At 32.8% G+C, this 22,571-nt stretch overlaps 1 protein-coding gene across 3 annotated transcripts in view; it reads left to right on the forward strand.

The window, feature by feature from the left end:
• LOC131672448 (talin-2) overlaps nt 1-22,571 on the forward strand; it is an 870,100-nt gene that overhangs the window by 502,795 nt on the left and 344,734 nt on the right. For all 3 annotated transcript variants that reach the window (XM_058949681.1, XM_058949672.1, XM_058949665.1), the window contains exon 10: nt 13,098-13,454. In XM_058949681.1, coding sequence (XP_058805664.1) covers nt 13,098-13,454 — 357 coding nt within the window. The remainder of the gene's footprint in view (nt 1-13,097; nt 13,455-22,571) is intronic.

Raw genomic sequence — 22,571 nt, forward strand, 5'->3', positions numbered from 1 at the left:
AAAATTTATTGAAAGTATTTTTATAATCATTAGCAAATAATAAAAAAAATATGGTATTTTTCCAAATTGTCTATGAATAGCATAGTTTGTATTCCGCTATGTAGTATAATTTTTAAAAACGCTAGTAATTTCGAGTCTTAATTCGTCACTTGATGTCGAATAAAATAATTCAAGTAAATTCAAGTAATTGTTGAATTACTGAAAATTGCAGTTAGCAACCGAAATTTATTAAGCGTATAAAGCTAGTTGAGCACCGTTTCCAGTACACTAAGCCACACGCTTGTCAGCGCTCACGCTGCTCCGCTCTCGCCAAACTGCGTTCCACATTCTAAAGCCGGCGACTGGTTGGCTACTCTTTAAAGTTGATTATTTCATTACCTAATTACCAAAAAAAATTTTAAATAATTTTATCTTAAATAACTTTTTAAGATGAATCTAATGATATAAATTTTATGTAATATTTCAGAATCACCGTTTATACCGTACGCCTTTTATAAAGTGTGGGGTACTTTTTTAAAAATGTTCTGGCTATTTTAAAAATAAAGTGACAAACGGTTAATTCGATTTAAAGAACCCTTTTCCATGTGTCGATGTGATTTTAAGATAAGTATTGATATGTTCTATTTGGAAAAATTATTTTTCTGGTCAAAAATCAGTGGTCAAATCAATTAAAATCGATTCATCTGTCGTAGAGTAGGTTTCTGATTATTTTTTAATTTTAATAAAATAATTAGTTTAAAAAGTACATAGAGAAGATTCATACATTCTATGATTTGTTAGTTTGGTTATTTTATTGGTAAATAAACAAAGTGTAGGTAGCTTGTGTATGATTTTTCATGCCCTCGTATTGTTTGCACACGTGTTATTACTGTGCGAAATCGCATAACGCATTGAGTGACGATATTGTGTATGAGTTATGTGGTACTTGGAGGTCAACGATACCGAGAAGCCTGAAACGATAATTTATTAATCAGAATTTCTCTAGACCATTGAAAAATATTCGAAATCGATATCGATTGATACCGTTGCCATGGATAATATAATTTTTTTATTTTACACAATAAGTATTTAATTATATATGATATAAAAAATATTGCAATATTCCTGAGATATCAACAATCCTTAATTTCCAAGGAAGCTAATAAAAAAAGTGAATAATTTTCTAAAAAATTGACTTTTTGGTATAATTTTCTAAAAATATACTCTTAACTATAATACTTATTGCTATTTTATACAATACAATTAAATTCCACTTGAAAATTGAAAAGAAACTCGATAAAAATTTTTCAATCGTTTACAAATATAACATTATGATTACAAAAATAATAGGTCGTAATTTTGTGAAAATAGAGTAATGCTTAGTTCACCGTTGAATTCCTCAGGATTCGCTATATCAATAAAAAAATGATAAAAATTAGTTGAAGCAGAAGCAGAGATAAGTTTCTGTTAAGAGGGCGCAGCGAATTTTAAGAGTCAAATTCGCTTTTTTTCTTTCAGACGTGCTCCCCCCCTCTCCACGTTAACTCTGAGCCAAAAGAGCCGTTTCAATACCCATCGCCTCTTTTATTTCATTTGTTTACACTGAAACAATTAATTCTAGTGATTTTGTACTAAACTATATAAAAAGTAGAGATAACAAGCTAAACGACGGAACTTTTACTTTCTCAAAATTGTTGATCGATGTCGTAAATAGCTACCTAATTTTGGAATTGGCCAACTCCGATTTGTGGAATCGAAATCGTTTATATGAAGCGTCAAAAGATGTGTTAATTAAAGAACTTTATATAGATATTATCAGTTTTTCATTTAACTGAAAAATCACGGAAATATTGCAATTATTATTAACCAAACAATTTTGATACATTTAAAAAAATCATTTCGGCTCTTTAATAATCAAAAATTACCAATTAAATGATTATTTATGATATTTGACCATTCATAGTATACGTGAAAAAATTAGCGTCTTTGTCAATCTTATAGTTTTCCCACGATATTACTATTTATAGTGTGTTTCATTTTAGATTTAACTTATTATATAATTATGGTAGTCAGCAGTAAAAAAAGATTTCGATCTAAATTTGTTTTTTTCATTTGTAAAAGATTGAAATTTTTTGACAACAAATTATCAATATGATTTGTTTAAATGATGAAATTTATAATAATGGAAAGAAGGGAAATAGTGAGAGCTGAAAATTCACTTAATTTTAATTATATTATATATTGTTCTCACTTGACGTAATTATCTCCGCTATCGCACAAATTTACCGCTAAATAAGAGACATCACACAAGCAATTCTGCAAATCTCTCCTTATGGTCGGTATAGAGGCAACAAGAAGTTGGTACTCCGTCCCTCCTTTTTGACCGTTAGAGCGAACGAGCCCAATACTGAAAAACTAACAATTGATCTATCTTAACATTAAATAAGATTCCCGTGGCGTTGTAACAAGGCTGTTCATACTTACAACGGAACTGATTCACAGGGTTCTGTTTTAACGTCATTTTCACGCCCTATACTTCGGATCTTCGAATCTTAACCTACTAGGTAGATCACAATGTGTACGGTATAGGACGAGGTGGGAGCCAATTTTCCGTGTAGGTATTTGTTAATTAACAATTGTAAATAATAATAATAATAACGGTAACTATATATAATATATCTATCTAATATGAGTAATATAAGGTTGGATAAAAACTAACTCAGGTATGGAGCTGCTTGTGAAATTGGTAGATGAAAGAAGTTAGTTATATAAAAACTGTTAGAAAGCGAGAATATGTAAGTATATACGCGTGCAATTATAAGAGTGAGGATAGATGTGGATGTAGGTATGGATAGTCTCTATCTCTGATGCATGAAATGCATCTCTGCTTTTTGTGCAAACGTTCATAGTTAGCGCTTCCACCGCTCCTCTAATACAAAGCAAAATTAGACCAAAGATAACAGCTATACAGAGAGAACAGAGCAAAAAAAATATTAGAGGGAGAGAGAGAGAGCAATATATACAGGAGTCAAGCCGTATGATCTGCTTCGCTCCATTCATATACTTGCCTACTGGGGAGAGTATATGTGTGCGTACGTGGGTTAATACGCTCACTCTATCTTCTTGCCTGGCTCCTACATCTCGCTAGCTACAACGTATTAACCCTTTGTTGCACATATTTTTCTGTTCAGTGGTTTTACTTGAAAATTCCTACTCGGGGGTTTTTGGGGTCGCTGATCACGAATCTGAAGTCATAATTTCGAAATTTTTAATTTAAGATGGCGAATTCAAAATGGCTGTACCAAAATTTCCAAAAAATAGGTGTATCTACTTAAAAATCGTTACTAAGGGGTTTTCGGGGTCGCTGATTAGGAATATGAAGTCGGAATGCAGAAATTATTGATTCAAAATGACGGATTCAAGATGGCGGCTCGGGAATTTTTGAGAAATTAGATGTACAAGCTTAAAAATCACTACCCAAGGGTTTTTGCGGTTGGTGATTACGAAACTGTTAATTTTTTTTATAGTTCATCATTGTAGATCTAATATGACGAATACCACGACATAAACAGTGGTAAAATTATTGGGGACTTTCGAAAATTTACTCTTTTTTTGCATAACCCAGAGCTAACGACAAGGACGTAAAAGAGTACTAGCTCCATTTTTTTTTGTTTGTTTTTTTATTCTTTTTTTAGTATTTTAGTAGTAATTTAATAATTTTTTTAGTATTTTATTCAGTTTTTAGAATTATTCAAACTACTTTTGATACATAATATTCATGGGCAATACATAACGTATTGCCCATGAAGTTATGAAAAAGTAAGCATTATTCTTTACCTAAGTGTGGTAATTTTGGAAACAATTTCTATCTTGCAAAAGACACAATGGTACATCGCAAGTCATACATTTCCACTTTGTTCTCCTTTGATCCATTCTTGTGCTGCAATGAACACATCGTTTTGCGCTTTGAATAGAAACAGGCATATGAGCTGCTTGATTGAGTCTTTTCTCTAAAGAAACTTGTGGTTTCTGGTAACGAAAATCTTCCGAATGGTCAGATTTGCGCTTTCGACCTTTGGCAGTTGGAATTTTGTGTCCTACCATTTGTTCTACTAAATTTAATCGAAATTTTTTCAAATTCAACGTCGGTTTTATATGTTTTTCTCTGTACAAAATATATGCATTACTTATTGTTAGATCGAGAAAATGCCAAAATATTCTAAACCAGCACTTTTTAGATTTACGATCAATTTTATAAACTGAAATAAGTCGATCAGCATAATCTACATAACCCATGTGCTTATTATAATCTGAAGAAACAACAGGATAATTGACACATTTTTGAGAGTCATCTTTTTGTCTACGATTTACGGTAGTAACTTCAGATGCATCGTGAAAGTTGGATAGAAAATAAACTGGTTTCTTATCCATCCACTTGATCCAGGTAAGACCTGTCTTGGTAGTCATAAATTCATATTCTCCTATGTCCATTTTTTTTTGGATTTTTTATCATTGATATTCGTTGGTAGACCAGAATGTGATTCTGCCGAACCGTGCCACATGCGTTTATTTTATCTTCTTTCAGTGATGAAAGAAGTTCCACCTCAGTAAAAAAATTATCAAAGTATACGTGATGATTGCCATCAACAAGTTCTCGTGTAAGGTCTTTTACAACTCTTGTTCCCAATTGTTTTGCAGTGTTGTCTGCTTTTCCAGTATAGATTTGAAACTGGCATACGTAACCAGACTCATCTGCGCGCGTCCAGCACTTATATCCGCGCTTTATAGGTTTAGCTGGCATGTATTGTTTCATAGTACTTTTTCCCTTGAATTTTATCATATATAGACTCATCTACAGATTGGTGCTTACCAGGATTGAAACTTTCTTTGAAGGTTCGAGAAAGCTCGTCTAAAAGTGGTCTTACCTTATACAGTTTATCGTAATTTGGATCACCTTTTTTTGGTTCTTTAGAGTTGTCGTTGACATGAATATGAGACAGAAAAAAACTAAAACGATTAACAGTCATGAGAGATGATATGTAGGAATCACGTAGCTGAGGGTTTTCACTCCAATAATCTCAGTAAGATGGCAATTTTTTTATACCCATCAGAATGTTAATACATAAAAATATTTTGAATTCTTCTTTTGTGATGGGATCTTGCTTACCCTTTTTTTGAGAAATGTACAGATTAATTTGATGTACAATATGATCCAATAGATCAGAAGAAAATAAACAACAGAAATGTCTAATGGTGATTTCGCTGTATCTGGAATGATTGGACCAAAGCTTTTAGAAAACATAAAATCCGATCTTGGCCGACTAACAGACTCCCAAATATCAGATTGATTTGAATCATCAATGTCTTCTGCGTCCATTGATTCTTCTTCGTCATCGTTATTATTTGTGACAAGGATTCACTCTTCCTTTGTCACCAATTATTTTGCGGGGTAAGTGAGGCACTTCCGCTCAAGGCAATTGAGGGAAAAATGAGAGGATAGGTCATAAATAAGTTATACAATGATATGAATCAAATTAAACTTACAACCTATTATTTATTATTAATCATTATTCAAACTAAACATACGCGCGCATAACATATTCTGAATTATTGACCAACTAACTACAAAATAGAACAGTACTAGTTATAATATTCACAAATGAATATTTCGCATTTCATCCTAATACCTAATCGCACACTTAACCTATTACAAACTTACTTAGAAACTACGCGAACCAATACCGGATAAATTGCCCGGCACGTGGGCGCCTGGACAATTCGCCGGTTACAACTTACACCATTATAAATTAAACTTAAGCGCGAACCTTTAAATAGCCGGCACGTGAATGCCAGGCTATCTTATTCAACGCGCACCGGTCGTCGTATCACCAGAGAGAGAGAAAGAGTAAAGAGAGAAAGAAGAATAGAAGGCTTAACCTTTATTCACTGCTCCTCGCAACGTCGAGAATTTTGAGCGATGTGCTGCCGCAGGAAGTACCGGTCGTCGTTGCTGGTCACATCGTTGCTAGCTGCTGGCTACTGTCGCTGATCAAGTATCTGCAGGCTACTTTGGCTTTCCTTGCAGGTGGGGCTGGCTGTAGTCACAGACGAAGCTGTTGCCGGTGGTTGGCTTTCCTTTCGACTATCCCCAAACTGCACTCTCTGCACTCTACCAGGGCTAGGTTTGGACACTCTGCACTCTAGCAGGACTAGACTTCGACTCCCGCACGCACTTATTCTTGCGCTCGTCTCGCAGCCGCTCAGCGGCGCTCGCTCCTCTCCCTACCTTGACCTATTAGTTAGGCGGCACGCGACGCACCGCTTATCGGTCACGCGTTGCGCGCCTGCCTATCCCTGCATAGGCCTAGTACTCTCTCTCTTTCTCACTCTCTCTCCGCGCTCCTCAACTTTTTCTTGCGCTCAACTGCGCTGGCCCGTCCTGAAACAAAAGACCAAGTGTTAGGCGCATACTTTAATGCGTCTAACGTTGTCCAACACGCCTTGCCGAATGGAGGAGGGAGAAACACAGACGAGAGACCGGCACACGGCCTGCTCTCGTCACATATTTATAGCAGAAACATTTTCGTCTAAAGGTGATCTAGAGTTCACAACGTCTTCTTCGTTGTCAGAATCTTGAAGCCCATCAACCGATTCGGAATCGCTAGGAATTTCGGTTGTAATAACATTTTTTTTTCTCCCCATATTTATAACTTTTTGTAACTTTGAATACTTTCAATGTGCAAAAAGTAACTTTTATAAAAAAATATAAGCTCACAAAGTCATGTAAAAATATAAAATTAGTCTTAGTTTTGATGAATAGCATTTGCAATGAAAAGTCAGATTTTTTGAAAATATTTCAGGATTGTAAAAAAAAGTTATTATGTTTATTTCCTATTCATAATAAAAAAGAGTTGTGATAAAAACAAAAAATTACCTCGAAATATATCACCTCATCTACGATTTCAACGATTTAGATGTAAACCTAAACTACATATAATTTTTATCTCGATTTTTACAAAGTGATTTCGAATTGTATTCAACAACAAGTAATGATTTATGAGCTGTTTTTAAAATTTTGATACTACCATCTTAGATCCACGATTTTGAATTGAAAATTTGACAATTTTGATGTTAGATTTATGATCGGCAATCTTAAAAACCCCCAAGTAGAGATTTTCAAGTTGATACATTTATTTTTTTTTTAATTTCTGCCGCCATCTTAAATACGCCATTTTGAATTGAAAACTTTGGAATTCCGACTTTATTTTTGTAATCAGCGACCCCAAAACCCCCGAGTAGAGATTTTTAAGCTGATATATGTTTTTTTCAAAATTTTGGAACCGCCATCTTGAATACGCCATTTTGAATTGAAAATTTTGGGATTTGGACTTCATATTCGTAATCAGCTACCTCGAAAACCCCCGAGTACAGATTTTCAAGTTAATACACTGATTATGTTTTCCAATAATGAATTTCTCCGAAAAAAATGACATTTTTTCATGTTTGTTTATTTATATAACAATTATAATAAAAAATTTTTCCAAATAAACCATTTTCCTATGTTCTCTTACTAATAATTTTATTTCAATTTCTTGATCATAGGAGTTATCCCTATAAATAACTACACTCTTGTTTTTCTTATAGACGTTTCGCAATTTTATTCATTTATTGCCACCTCAGTATATAGTACATCTGTTAAATATAAAGTGAATTATTTCAATATTACATATATTAATTAAATTAAATATAAACCTACGTTTTTTGATATGCTTTATATTGCAATGTAGATTAAATTAAAAAATTTTTTCTCCTCCAATATATAACGTCAATAATTAAAATTATAACATCAAATAAGTAATACAATAATTTACTGTCAATATGGTATAAACACATCATGTCTAGCAAAGTAAAACTGAGTGAATACGTTTGTATATCAAATCACTCGTGCTGTATGAAAATAGAAGAGAAAGATAGAGAGATCCAACAAGAGAGATATGAAGAGTGGGAGAATACAAAAGAGGAAAGGGAGATATGACCATGTTTATTTTATAATATTACCACTAAATAGACTTTATGATGTTGAATATTCTCGAATATTGGTTGCTTAGATATTTTGTATCTTCTTGTGAATTGATGGTATTATCCGTAATTTTAATATGTACCGATTCTGCGATGCATCTTTTTTTGTAATTATCTTCTACATGTATAATTTTTCTGTTATCCCAATCAAATTCATGTTTCGGATTATTCACGATATGAGCTGGTATAGGTAAAGTTCTAAATCTAGAGTTATCGGGATCTTCAATCGTTTTTTTTACCGAATATTTATGTTCATTAATTCTAGTTTTTAGAGCTTTTTTGCTTTCGCCTATGTAGTTAGATGTACATTGTTTATATTGAACATTATAAACTATACCTGTTTTTTCATATTTTTTTAATTTATCTTTACCTAGAACAATAATATTGGATAATTTGTTAGTCATTTTTGGTATGCAAACAAAGTTTCTCTTTTTTAGTGTTGATTTGCATTTATAGAAAAATTCTTTTTTGAATGGGATTGGAAAGTATATTGTCTGTTTTTCGCTATTGTTTTTATTCTGTGTAATGTTCTGACTGTATGTATATCTTCTAATGCGATCTTTAATGCACGAATTTACAAATTCTTCAGGATAGTCATTATTATATAATATGTTTTTTACAATAGATATATTACTGTCATGGTGACTTTTATCAGACAACAATATCGATCTATCTACCAAGTTATTAACAATGTTCTTTTTTTGTTTTAATGTGTGGTTTGAGTTATAATTTAAAACACGTCCCGACATAGTTGGTTTTTGGTGCCAGTTTATAATAATTCCATTATTTCTTCTAGTAAGTGATAAGTCTAGAAAATCAATAGAACCATTAACCTCTGTCTCATAGGTAAATTTTAAATGTGAATTATAATCATTAAAAGTTTCAAAAACACGATTAAAATCCATGCTCCTAATGCATATTAATGTGTCATCCACATATCGGTAATAAAAAATTGGGTTGATATTAAATTCTTCCTTCAGAAAAAGTAAACATTGTGTCTCCAAATCTTCCATGACTAAGTCTGCAAATAATGCTGATAAAGGGTCTCCCATCGAAATACCGAATATCTGTTTATAATTAATATTATTGAAACGAAAATATGCATTGTTAAATAAGAAATTAATTGTTGTTATGATTTCGTCGAACATAATCATCGATTTTTTGTGTAATTTTTGGAACCTCTTATATATGCTGTTAAGTATTAGATATCTAGGTATACTCGTAAATAGTGAGACTACGTCGAGAGATACCAATATATGGTCTGCTGGAATGTATATGTTCTCAATACGTTTTTTTAATTCAAAACTATTTTTAATGTGTGATCTAGGTACGTCTATGGATTCTTTAAGAGCCTTGTTGATCAGTTTTGATAGGAAATGTGTAGGAGTATTAACTGTGGATACTACCGGCCTGAGTGGAATATGATTTTTGTGGATTTTTGGAAGTCCATATGCTCTAGCTAGCGTTGAATGGGATTGTGATAGGAAAAATTGGTTAATAAGCATATTCGGGAGATATTTTTTTATGTATCCTTTGTCATTGAAATTTGTAAGGAAGTACTGAACATCTTTTTGCATTTTGGTTAAGGGGTTATTTTTCTCCCAGATTGTGTAGGTACTGTTATCTGACAACAGCGAATTCATTTTTTCAATGTATTCATTTCTGTATAAGCATACGGTTATGTTGCCTTTGTCAGCTCTAGTGAAAAAAAAGACAATATACTTTCCAATTCCATTCAAAAAAGAATTTTTCTATAAATGCAAATCAACACTAAAAAGGAGAAACTTTGTTTGCATACCAAAAATGACTAACAAATTATCCAATATTATTGTTCTAGGTAAAGATAAATTAAAAAAATTTGAAAAAACAGGTATAGTTTATAATGTTCAATGTAAACAATGTACATCTAACTACATAGGCGAAAGCAAAAGAGCTCTAAAAACTAGAATTAATGAACATAAATATTCGGTAAATAAAACGATTGAAGATCCAGATAACTCTAGATTTAGAACTTTACCTATACCAGCTCATATCGTGAATAATCCGAAACATGAATTTGATTGGGATAACACAAAAATTATACATGTAGAAGATAATTACAAAAAAAGATGCATCGCAGAATCGATACATATTAAAATTACGGATAATACCATCAATTCACAAGAAGATACAAAATATCTAAGCAACCAATATTCGAGAATATTCAACATCATAAAGTCTATTTAGTGGTAATATTATAAAATAAACATGGTCATATCTCCCTTTCCTCTTTTGTATTCTCCCACTCTTCATATCTCTCTTGTTGGATCTCTCTATCTTTCTCTTCTATTTTCATACAGCACGAGTGATTTGATATACAAACGTATTCACTCAGTTTTACTTTGCTAGACATGATGTGTTTATACCATATTGACAGTAAATTATTGTATTACTTATTTGATGTTATAATTTTAATTATTGACGTTATATATTGGAGGAGAAAAAAATTTTTAATTTAATCTACATTGCAATATAAAACATATCAAAAAACGTAGGTTTATATTTAATTTAATTAATATATGTAATATTGAAATAATTCACTTTATATTGAACAGATGTATACTGAAGTGGCAATAAATGAATAAAATTGCGAAACGTCTATAAGAAAAACAAGAGTGTAGTTATTTATAGGGATAACTCCTATGATCAAGAAATTGAAATAAAATTATGAAATATCAGGAGTGAAAACATAAGATATATTTATACTCTTACTAATAAGTTAGTATATGAACAAAAAAAACCGGATGTAAATACGTTAACAATTGATTAAATAGCGAAAATGTGAAGTCAAGTTGGTGGTAACCCACGTTACCACAGTGCAACAAAGGGTTAACAGGAAAACAACAAATTATTAACAATAAAGTTATAAATGTAATTTTAATGGCATATAATTATATGTACACGTGTGTACCTGATTTCTCTCGTAATCAAATTATTGTAGGCTAAAATGAATAGCTCGTAGCCAGTCATGTTACAATCCAGTAAGAAATCAAGTATTTCAACACATATATACATATTTTTCATTTATCAACCCTTCCTCATCGATCTTAATTAAAGCTTATAAATATGACTAAGATATTGTATATCCTCTTTTCTATTTAAAGTGTTTTTATCTAAGCCGATGTACAACATAAGAAATCAAGACAGTTCGTTACGTATTAATATGATTTGTTGTCAAAATATTAATGAGCTAAATTGAACCCCCACGTTCAAAAACTAGCTGATTTTGCGTTTTTTTATTTGTTTATTCATTCTCTATTGTTGTGGGAAATCGATGCTGATTTGCATTCCACTATCCAATAGCAAATTTTTCACTCTACAACTTTATTTCTATGAATATTTACCTTAAAAACGACATTTTAGGCATAAATTAAGAAAATGTATGGAAAAAATGGTCCTTTTTTGCTCTTTTCAGCTATAAACATGTAACGGGGTTTTAGATAGTCGTTGCAATATAATATATGTATGAGAGGATATATTTAGCAGATATATATAATATATTTGCTGCACGTTGCAGGCAGTGCAAAGGCCATTCGGTAGTCCAGATCGCCGTAGAGAGAAAGGCTATCCGGCTTTATGGCTCACGGAGACCGTTGCAGGTAGCGTACTAGAGAACGCGTAAGAATGACTAACGATAGGATCGCCAGGAAAATGGAAAGTGAGTAGTGAGAAACTATAATTTGAAGATAGTACTTACAACTCTGGCAAAGCACTCGTACGACAGCCTCGTCGTAATTTTCACTTTCACACTATCCCTAAAGACACCACAGCACACGCACATAATCGAATGTCCCTCGTGGATATCCAGGAGTCAATCGGAAAACAGTAAGGCGATGCCACAAGAAAAGCCAAAAGGGCGAGTCGAAAAGAGTGCATAATATCAGCGCGAAGTCAATCAGCTGATTGCCGCGAGTCCCACACTCTCTTTTTTATTTTTTATCGGCGGCACATGTCTCCACTTGCCAAAAGAAAGCACGAACCGCACATACGCATACACTCTTGCATACACGTAGCTCTCTTTCTGCCTGTAGGCTTATCACCAAATAAATACTTGCTCTCTCGTTCTTACCCTGAATACTCGAGACGGCCTCTGCTGCTAATAATATGGAATGTATGTACACACACACATATATACATAATGAATAAAGGGAAAGAGAGAGACATAATGAGTTAAAATTAAACTCGTTATAAATATTAATAATAAAAGCAATAGAAAATCCGATACTCCAGCATAAATACATCATTATGATGATATTCTTGAGCAATCCCAACAATAAATAGCCCTGTTACTCTCACATCCATGTTAAATCACAGTCCCACTGGACTAATATATGTTTGAATGATTAAAAGTCCATTGGTTTTTATGTAATTGTAAATGTCAAATGAAGCTCTATTTACCAATGAATAGCGATAATCGTCAGTTTTTTTAATTACATTATTGATTCATATGTCTATTGTAATAGAATATGAATAACTATATGCAAACGTTTTAATGAAGATAATGTACATCACAAAAGTAATACAAAAAAGCGCCCTAAGCGCGTTAAATAATGATCGTTAACTAAACAACGGAATATTTTTTAATATAGCCTATTATGAAACTATTAAAAATATCATTAATTTTTTATAATAGTAACTATTTTGCGTAGTTATCAAAATCTATGAAATTATATCGCATTTTATATTTTACTCAAAAACATAAAATAAGTTGGCGTAGTCAAACTTACCAGCGCAAATAAATGTAACAATATAATGCAATATATATTATAATTAAATCTCTTTCAAGGAAATAAAATAATTATTTACTGTTTCGAAACCATTTTCAAGTGTTAATAAGTATCAGAAGTACAATATTATATTGATATGTATAGTGAACTAATAGAGATTACATTTAATTATCTTAATTGGTTGTTATTTTTTTATATTTGTGTTTAAACAATATTATTCAAAATAACTGTTGTTTGTAATAATGCCATAATTAATCGATATATGTTTCATAGATTTGCAATGGTACTTGCTTTGATGAAGAACTACTAAAAGAATTAAGTGGTGCCGCTGCAGATGTAACAAAGGCTCTTAATGATTTGCTGTCTCACATAAAAATAGTTACTTGTGGAGATAAATTAAAGGAGTCAAGCCAAGAAAGTGCATTGGAAACAATATTATCGGCAACTGATAAATTATTTGCTAATACAGGAAGTGCTGGAGAAATGATTCGTCAAGCTCGGATTGTTGGGCAAGCAACTGCACAATTAATTCAAAGTATTGAAGGTGATGCCGAAACACAAACTGACTATGAACAACAAAAAAAACTTCTTACTGCCGCTAAAATGCTGGCTGATGCAACAGCTAAAATGGTACGAAATTTATATTTGACATTTTGTTTACTTATTTTGTAATCATATACAATTAAAAAACATTTATCTTTTTCTGTTTAATTTTTGTTCTATTTTTGTAAAACATGCGAAACTCAAACTTGCCTATTCATTTTAGTATAAATACAATTTTTTCTAGACTTAAAAGGTTTTCTTGTAAAATCGTACCTAAAAAATTCTATATTGTCGTTTATATGCCCCTATAACTTTAAAAATGTATGAAAAATGTCGTTGACTTGTGATTCTAAATTCTGAACAATTGAACGTACACCCTGAAAATATTTATTTCCCTGATTATTGTGACAGTTTTATCAAATAACTTATAACTCATTAAAAGCAATCAAAGTGAGCGCTTAGATAGCTAATTAGCTTCGTAGAGCTAATAATGCCCGAAAAGCGATGGACGCTATTGGCTCACTGCATAGTGAATCCTTGTTCTGATTAGTCGTGTCGAGCAGTTAAGCTTTCGAGATACGCTTCCTTTTATAGTTCTCTGGCTTCCCTAATGATACTTTCTGCTACCACTTTCTTTGGTTATCGAAAACTGAACTTTCAAATCGTGTGGTGTGAGTGCGTTTCGACAGTGAAAGCAAGATTAACTAGAGAAAGCGGTGGCAAAAGGTGATTCCAAGGAAACTGGAGGATAGTAGTATAGTGCATTTCTCAAGGACTCGACAACTTAGTATCTATCGCAAGGATAAGGATTTACCGTGCAAGCCATCACCATCTTAACGCACCAGAGGCAGAATCCTTCTAGAAACTTTTCTCGATTCGCTTTACCGGTGGGATTGCCATCTGTATTCTCTTTCTCTCTGGTTGTTATCATAATTATGACTTATTGTATCCTACCATCCTACCGTCTCATCTAGCAGCTAAATTGTAAAGCAATAAGACTTGTAACGTTAAAACTAGTATGAAAGCCATTGCCAGGTTATTAGCTTATTTATTCAATTGTTTATATTTATTACATCTATTATTATACTAGTTTTCATTATATGTGATTATTTATGACTATTTTAAATGCTTTATGTAAGTGAAATTTGAGCGATGTAAAAGTAGTTATAATTAATGTACAACTGTTGTATAACTTTGTTGTACCTTTTTTGTTGTTTCTTTAACGCACTATATGAGTTCACACTCCATGGTGAAATAAAGCTAACTCAACTCATCTCATTCAACTTGTAGCATTTGCTCCGTGTGAACGAATGACTAATACTTTTGAAAATAGTGTAAATTTAACAAACAATATTATTAATAGACGAGTAACTATAACAATAAAACTAACCAACATCTATCACATACCTAGGAAGGATGACACCAGTTACAAACGATTAACAATTAACAAGACGACAGGTTGAAAAACGATACAAAACAAAAGATCGCGAAGTTGCTCAGAAGAAAGCAAAATTATTAAAAAAAAAAGAAAAAGTTTTTTAAGACCAATAAAAGAGAAAATTCATTTTTTTGCAAAATTAATGATATTTATTATGGAATAATATTGAATGAGTAAAAAAAAATTTGATACAGTTTTTCATCTTTTTGAAGTACCAGCTGTGAAAAAAACAAATTTTTTTAAATCGACAAAAATTTTTGTTCTAAAAAATTTAAAAAAGTATAAAATATTTCACTTTCAAAAACAAACATTTTTTTCTCCTATACATTTTTTTGAATTACTAGAATTTATGGAAATAAAAAATGGTTAAAAAACTGTCACATCCCGGAAAAAAATGTCCATGCGCGCGTCGATTTTAACGAAAATAATTTTTTGACCAGTGATTCAAATAGAGCTTGATAAAAGCTCAATAATGCTCAAGAGTCCGGTCATTGTAGTATATTGATCTATATTTTTTGCGAACAGCGAGATTGTTTTTATTTCGACGCGGAATAACACGTAGATAATAGGAAAAATAGTTTTGATTTCCAAAAGTTTCCGGAACATTATTTTATTAACGATTTATTGCAAAAAAAGGCACTTTTTTTAGTTATTCGCTTATATCTTTTTTCCTAATTATCCTATCGATATAAGTTCAACGGAGTTCCTATCAATATCAACGGAATTCGATTCCTGAGATAATTCTACATAAGGATAAGTATGTTCGAAAATTAAATTTTTTTTATTAATAACAATATCTTGGGTTGTTTCTAAGATTGCCAAAAAAAAAACAAACGCTTATATCTTCTTTAATTTTCAATAAATTTTGTCTGAACTTTCAGGGCCGATTTATCTTTAAAAAATATATAATAGGAAGCTGGTCCGATTATTCGAAAGTATAATTGTGTACGAGCTAGAGCGCGACAAAGATTCAAATTCAAAGATGGTGTACCGTGGCTGTTCTGACCAGATGTCGAAAAAAAGACCAAATGTATCCTAAGAAGCCCGATGAAATCTATCGGTAGAAAAAATTTGATAATTTTTCGATAATTAGTTTCCGAGAAAAAAGGAAAGACTGAAATTGCTTAGTTGTAAAATAGAATTTAACAATGAAGCAATAAACATATTGGAATCTAATAAAATTCATTCGATTGGCAATTGAAAGACCTTTCATTCTAAAAAATAAAGGATCTTTCTACGATAATTAGGAGCCGAGATATTATTATTTTGGTTTTTAATCCATAACTCATCTTGTTTATAACTTTTTTCAAATTTAATTGCTGATTTCGATTTGAGAAAAATTTACTTATACACTAAATTTTTTAAGCTATGCAGGATTTTCATTTCTATAAGCAAAGTTAATTGTAACAATTGGAGCGCGCCGAGCGGCTGCGCGCACCCACCGCGGCGGTAGTGGGGGTCAGGGGAATGATCCTCTCATCACGGCTTCGAGGCTTTCGAGCTACCTTAGTTGCATAATTAATTTACACCACTTCTACGAGTGGTATTTCTCGTAAATATGGTAGAATTTTTTATTTATTTTTTTTTAAGTATTTTTTTCTATATTCTTATTCTTTCATCAGAATTTTATTGAATATCATTTATTCTGCCCAATTTGCACAATAAAATATGAAAATTAATATTTATTGAAATTTCGTATTTTATAATATGAATTCCATACAATTTTACACCCATTTTATGTAGTTTATAAAAAAAAAATTAGTTTATAAGACGAAAAAAATCACAATTTCCACTTAAATTTATCTATTTCACTCCAGCTCATACTCACTTTGCACCTGTTTATCAAATGTTCAATAGTACCGTAATCTCTTTTACATCAATAATTTACATAATCTGTCTTTCGCTTTTAATGCCAATATTTATTGCATGTTTCTAAGTTTTCATACCTTATTCTCGCAATTATACTAATATCGCTGTTCTTCCTACATCTACCTAGGTATTTCGGTATATCTTTGGACATCACAACTAAGGTTCTCCATTTGCAACTATGGTACATAAACCTATTGAATTGCGAAATTTTTTTCTTTCCACACTGTACGCATCTATCTCTCCTAGTTTTTCCTTTTCTTTCCAACATTATTTTACAAGTCTATTCTCTTCCATACTTACAATCTTTTGTTTATACCTTAACGCTCTCACTCGCCATGCGTTACATAGTTTTTCCACGCTAGTTTCCCTTTACATGATGTATCTCTGTGTTCAAATCCAGCTTCAAAACACATCTAAAATAATCTAACTGAATTCTTTCTGGTTTTTTCCGTTCTTCCCACTCCCATATTTCATCACCATAACCCATAACACTTTTAACTAGGTAATCAAATAACATTTTCCTTCTTTTAAAGTCATTTTTGCATCTTCTCTCCCCCAGTCCCCACGCTCTCTTTGCTGCCATAATCCCTTTTTTTTATTTTCTCCATGTAAGTTCTGTAACTAGTATCGCTTTCAAAAGTAAACCCTAAATATTTAAAAGAATTTAGCTCTTCAATCTTCTCTCCCTTATACGACAATTTTTCTTTTTTGCTGTTTCTACCTTTATTGAAAACTACCATTTTAAATTTCCCTACTCTCAAGATTTGATCCCTTTCTTCCAAAAACTTTTTTAATGTTCCCAGATTGTCTATTATTTTTTATTTGTTTAGTTCTACAAGAACAAGGTATCAAAATATGCCAACGACCATATCCTCGTCCCTTCAATAACTATACTTCCTATATATCTATTTTCAAATTCTTTCTCCAATGCTGCAATATATAGACAAAACAGGATCGGACTCAGAACACACCCTTGTCTCACGCCCTGCGTACTCCAGAACCGACTCGAGTAATTATTGTCGACCTTCACCGTAGTAACCGTTTCTAATAGATTTTCTTTAACCTTTCAATCATGTATTCACTAACTCCTTCATCCAGCACCTTCCATAGTTTTGCTATTATAGTTAATCTATTCATAGTATCGAATGCAACCGTGAGATCCACAAAGTATGAGTAAATCTTTCTTTTCCTCGCCTTAGCTACTTGCACTTCGTGGTTCAGTACATAAATATTGTCAGTTGTCGACCGGTCTCTTCCAAATCTAGCTTATCCTTCCAGGAGGATTCCTTCTCTTCTACCACTTTCACTAGTTTATCCTTTAATAATTTCTGTATAAACTTTATATGCCGTCGGTAATAAGGATATCCCTCTATAATTCTTTACATTCTTTAAATCTCCTTTTTTATGTAGTGGTACGATAACTGCAACCTTCCAATCCTCCGGTATACCTTAACCTGTCCATATCTTCCTAATCAAGAAGACCAGTCTGTTATCTACTTATAATTAATATTATAAGTACAATTGTATATTATTGTTATAATATTCTTAATTATAATTATTAATTATAATTATGTATTATAATTATAATTTTGAATATAATATACTCATAATTGTAATTATAATACTCATAATTATAATAATTTTATAATTACTTACTCTGTTAACAGCTCTTGTCTACTAAATGTCCACACTTCATTAGGGATCTCATCAAAACTAGCAGCTTTCCTCCTTTTTAGCGATTAAACAGCCTGTAGTATATCTTCTTCCGTTAAATTTTCCGATTCCGTGTCTTTAACATTCCTTTTTATATCAACTAATCTTTTCTCACTTCCTGCATATACAGTTGCGGGCAAAAGTGTCCGGCCAAAGTTGTTTTTATGTTTTAATCATGTACAAAGGGTGCAAAGTGGCAACACAAATACATCATCGTAAAGTACTTTTATTATATACTCAAAACATGTAATTTAACAATTCATTTTAACAATCAACAAAATTTAATATCGATAATAACAATTATGGCTTATTCATAAGTATCCGGCCAACTATGAATGTGGCAATTACAAGTAGAAAAAATATAGTAACATGAAACAAAACAAACTAGAAATGGTTTTAAATGTAACACAGTCATCAGAACTTCGTAGCCATACCCTTAGAAGCTATCACGGCAGCACATTGGTGAGGCATCGATTCAATAAGTGTCACAATCCTATCATGAGAGATATTGTTCCATTCTTCTTGCACTTTTTGTCATAGGGAGGCTTTATTAGCATAGTTTTGATTTCCTAATCTCATTTTTAGCTCTTGCCATAAGTGTTCAATAGGATTTAAGTCAGGAGACTGACTCGGCCGCTGTAAAACTCGAATTATTTTCTTACTAAAAACTTGCTGAAGGAGGTGTGACCTGTGTTTTGGATCATTATCCTGCTGAAATATCCATCCTCTGGGCATATTTTGTCGAGCATAAGGTAGCATTTGCTCCAATATAATATCCTTGTACATGACAGAGTCCATATTGCCTTCTATTTTGAAGATTGGACCGACGCCTTTCCATGAAAATGCAGCCCATAGCATTATGCTACCTCCACCATGCTTTACAATCGGTATTTGGTATCTTGAATCATATCTACTACCTACCGGTCGCCGCACATACCTTCTACCATCATTTCCAAATAGATTGATTTTAGTTTCATCCGAAAACAGCACTTTTTTCCAGTCCTCAACAGTATAGCTTTCATATTTTTTAGCAAATTCTAGTCTGGCCTTCTTGTTTTTCTTACTCATAAGTGGTTTTTTCACACCAACACGTCCAACAAGTCCCACTTCTCTCAGTCTACGTGATGCAGTACTACAACTGACGTCTGCTACATTTCACGTAATTCGCGTGCAATAATGGCAGCATTCTTTTTAACATCGACGACAGCTTTTCTTTTGATCAATTTGTCAACACGATTAGTGGTTTTTCTTGGTCTTCCAGAACTTTTTTTATCTTTCAGAGTGTTAGTGCTGTGGAATCTAATAATTATATCATTCACAGTCGATTTTCCTATGCCTAGAATTTTAGATATATCACGAGAAACCTTTCCTTCATTGTGTAATTTAATTACGACTTGTCGAATATCTACAGACGTGCGTTTCGGCATGTTTACCGATTGATACTGATGTCAGAGCATAACTGATAGACAGTTCCAGCGCTTACATACCTCTGTGACCGATAATGTAAACAAAGCCACGCGAATTGTATCTACGTAATAGTTGACCGGATACTTATAAATAAGCCATATTTTCTATTATCGATATAAAATTTTGTTAAGCATTATAACAAATTGTTGGACTACATGATTTGAATGCATAATAAAAGTACTTTACTAAGATATGTTTGTGTTGCTACTTTGCATCATTTATACATGATCAAAACATAAAAACAACTTTGGCCGGACACTTTTGCCCGCAACTGTAGCTTTCTAAAATGATTCTTCCGCTCATCTAATTTGATGGAATTTTTAATTGTATTCCTCTTCTTTGCACATCCCAAAAACTTCCATACATCTTTCTCATGTTTGCTGATCCTTAGTTGTGCCGTTTCCATTTTCTTAAAACTCTCCTTCTTCGCTTTACATAGCTCCCTTCATTCATCCCTTTCTTTAGAGCAAATGTTTCTATGTACCAGATTCTTTCTCATTTTAAAATATATATTTTTAACTCTTCTTTTCTTCTTTTTACATTCCTTGTCCTATAAAAGAAGACATGATATAAAGAATTCGAACTTCTTGACGAAACACCTCACGTTACGTACTATTAAGATTAGTTGATGAATTTCAACAAAGAATCGAATCATGCATATAACAAAATGAAGATATTTTCGAGAACTTACGCTAGATTCCTAACATCGATTTGTAAAAGCTTTCTATCTGCTGTAATAAATATGTTAAAAGACGTTTTTTACATAAAACTTTAGTTGAAATATTTGGGAAACCTTTCTCTCACATTATTTGGATCGATGAAAATATAACAACGTAATCCCTGTGTGATATTTGTAATCCTATATTAAATTTGAGCTTTGGTTAGGGCAACAATAAGTCACAGTGAGTGGACAGGAAATCCATATTATAAAAATCACTATAAGCTTAATGTAACCTTCTGAATCGAGATAGTGGTCAAGGTACTGGGATCCAGATTTCTTCAACAGTTATCGAGAACCGAAGGCGTCGACGTGGTGAAAAACTGATTCCTTCGAGATATTTGATTTCTTTCGATTTGCTTTTACTGTACCATAAATTTCTGTGCCTCGATCATGTAAAAATTTAGCTAAAGTATGAGACCAATTGTTTATATACATTGTGACGGTAAACGTCAAATTAGCGCTGATTATTTAGCTTAGTTGCTGCCTGTGAGGGCAGCACCTGCCGGGGGGACGAAATTCGTAACTAAGGAATTCGGCACGCGAGCAGACGGAACGCGCGCGATTGAATTCGAACCAGTGAAGCTTAGACCATCGTTGTGTCCGCCCGCTTTCGCTATCGTTATCGCCGATTCACGAGCCATCAACGTCAACGCATCAAAACAGCAGCAGCCAGTTACCCGAGATTGTAGCCACCAAGGTGCCATCCAGCTACAAGTTTGAGACCAGGACGAGTGTGTGTGTGAGGTTTCGCCATCGAGGGCGAAACCATAACGTGCGCGAACTCGCGACTCGCGAAATAGACAACAGAAACTGTTCCGCTCTGTGCGAGTTATTTGTGCTTCCTCCGATCGCCTGCAATAATAAGGTAAGCTGGCCAGCTTAATTTCGCGATCGCGGTTGCGTGATTAATAATCAATTTCTAATATTCGATGCGTGCATGTAACGGCTCTAATAACAAAGAGCAGCGAGCGTACCGGCAAAGCGTGTTGTCGATGAACGAGCGTCAATGTAAACAAACGCGCCGGCCGACCTTCTGTAGATTATGAGGAATAATAAAAGATCTAGTTCGTATTACTAACAAGTGCTTTTCGATTCACTTATACCTCATAGCTTCCACTCACTTTCCTTAGATAAGAGGACTTACTGGTTGACTGACGCACGTTTCCACATGCTCTCCGATTTACGTACTGAGCATAATTAACTACGCGCGTCCTTTTAGTGTAATTGCGCGAATAAAATAATTAAACGGTTTTACCCCGTTACAACATATTATGCCTCATATGAATAATCCTATAAGAAATGAGCATAAAAACATTGGGATTGAGCTTAGAATTCCCTTCGAAATCTTTAATTGAAGGGTAAAAATATAGGTCTTCACAAATTTGATCCAAATCCTAATTATTTTTTGTATCAATTTAATAATTTTCGTAATTGCCTAAATTTGTTTGTGATTTAAACTCTACTTCTCCTGGTTCGGACTCATTACGACTCCAAACATCATTCCTAGCCATCATATGATTTTATGAGTTCGTCTAAAATATTTGATTATTGATGACACTATATTGATATTAAAACTTGAGATAAAACAATATAAAAAGTACGCATGTTCACGAAAACGATTGCAGGAGAGGACCATTTGTCAAGACTTATGACGGACTAATGAGTATCTTTTCTGGAGGCGTGTTCTTATGTAGCTAACAAAGCACTACTCACTTGCGATGGTGCTACACCATTTATCGGCAAAAAGTTGAGCTAATTCATTCCGTCAAATACGTAACCATAAGTAAGTCGGTTATACGAATCATTAATCGTAAATACTCCATAACCCTTGTGTCTTTAGGAATGCTTAGAAAACATTCAGAAAAAAAATTTAAGAAGTGGAATTTTTATAGAAAATTCACCTACATTTATGCTTTGCACGCGGAAATACAACGGAAATAACGTTTTACCTATGCAGATAAAATTTTTCGCGAAATTCTTATGTTTTCTGAAGGTT

Source organism: Phymastichus coffea, unplaced genomic scaffold (genome assembly GCF_024137745.1).
Source record: "Phymastichus coffea isolate CEN01 unplaced genomic scaffold, Cenicafe_Pcof_1.1 PCOF00011, whole genome shotgun sequence".
Lineage (NCBI taxonomy): Eukaryota > Metazoa > Arthropoda > Insecta > Hymenoptera > Eulophidae > Phymastichus > Phymastichus coffea.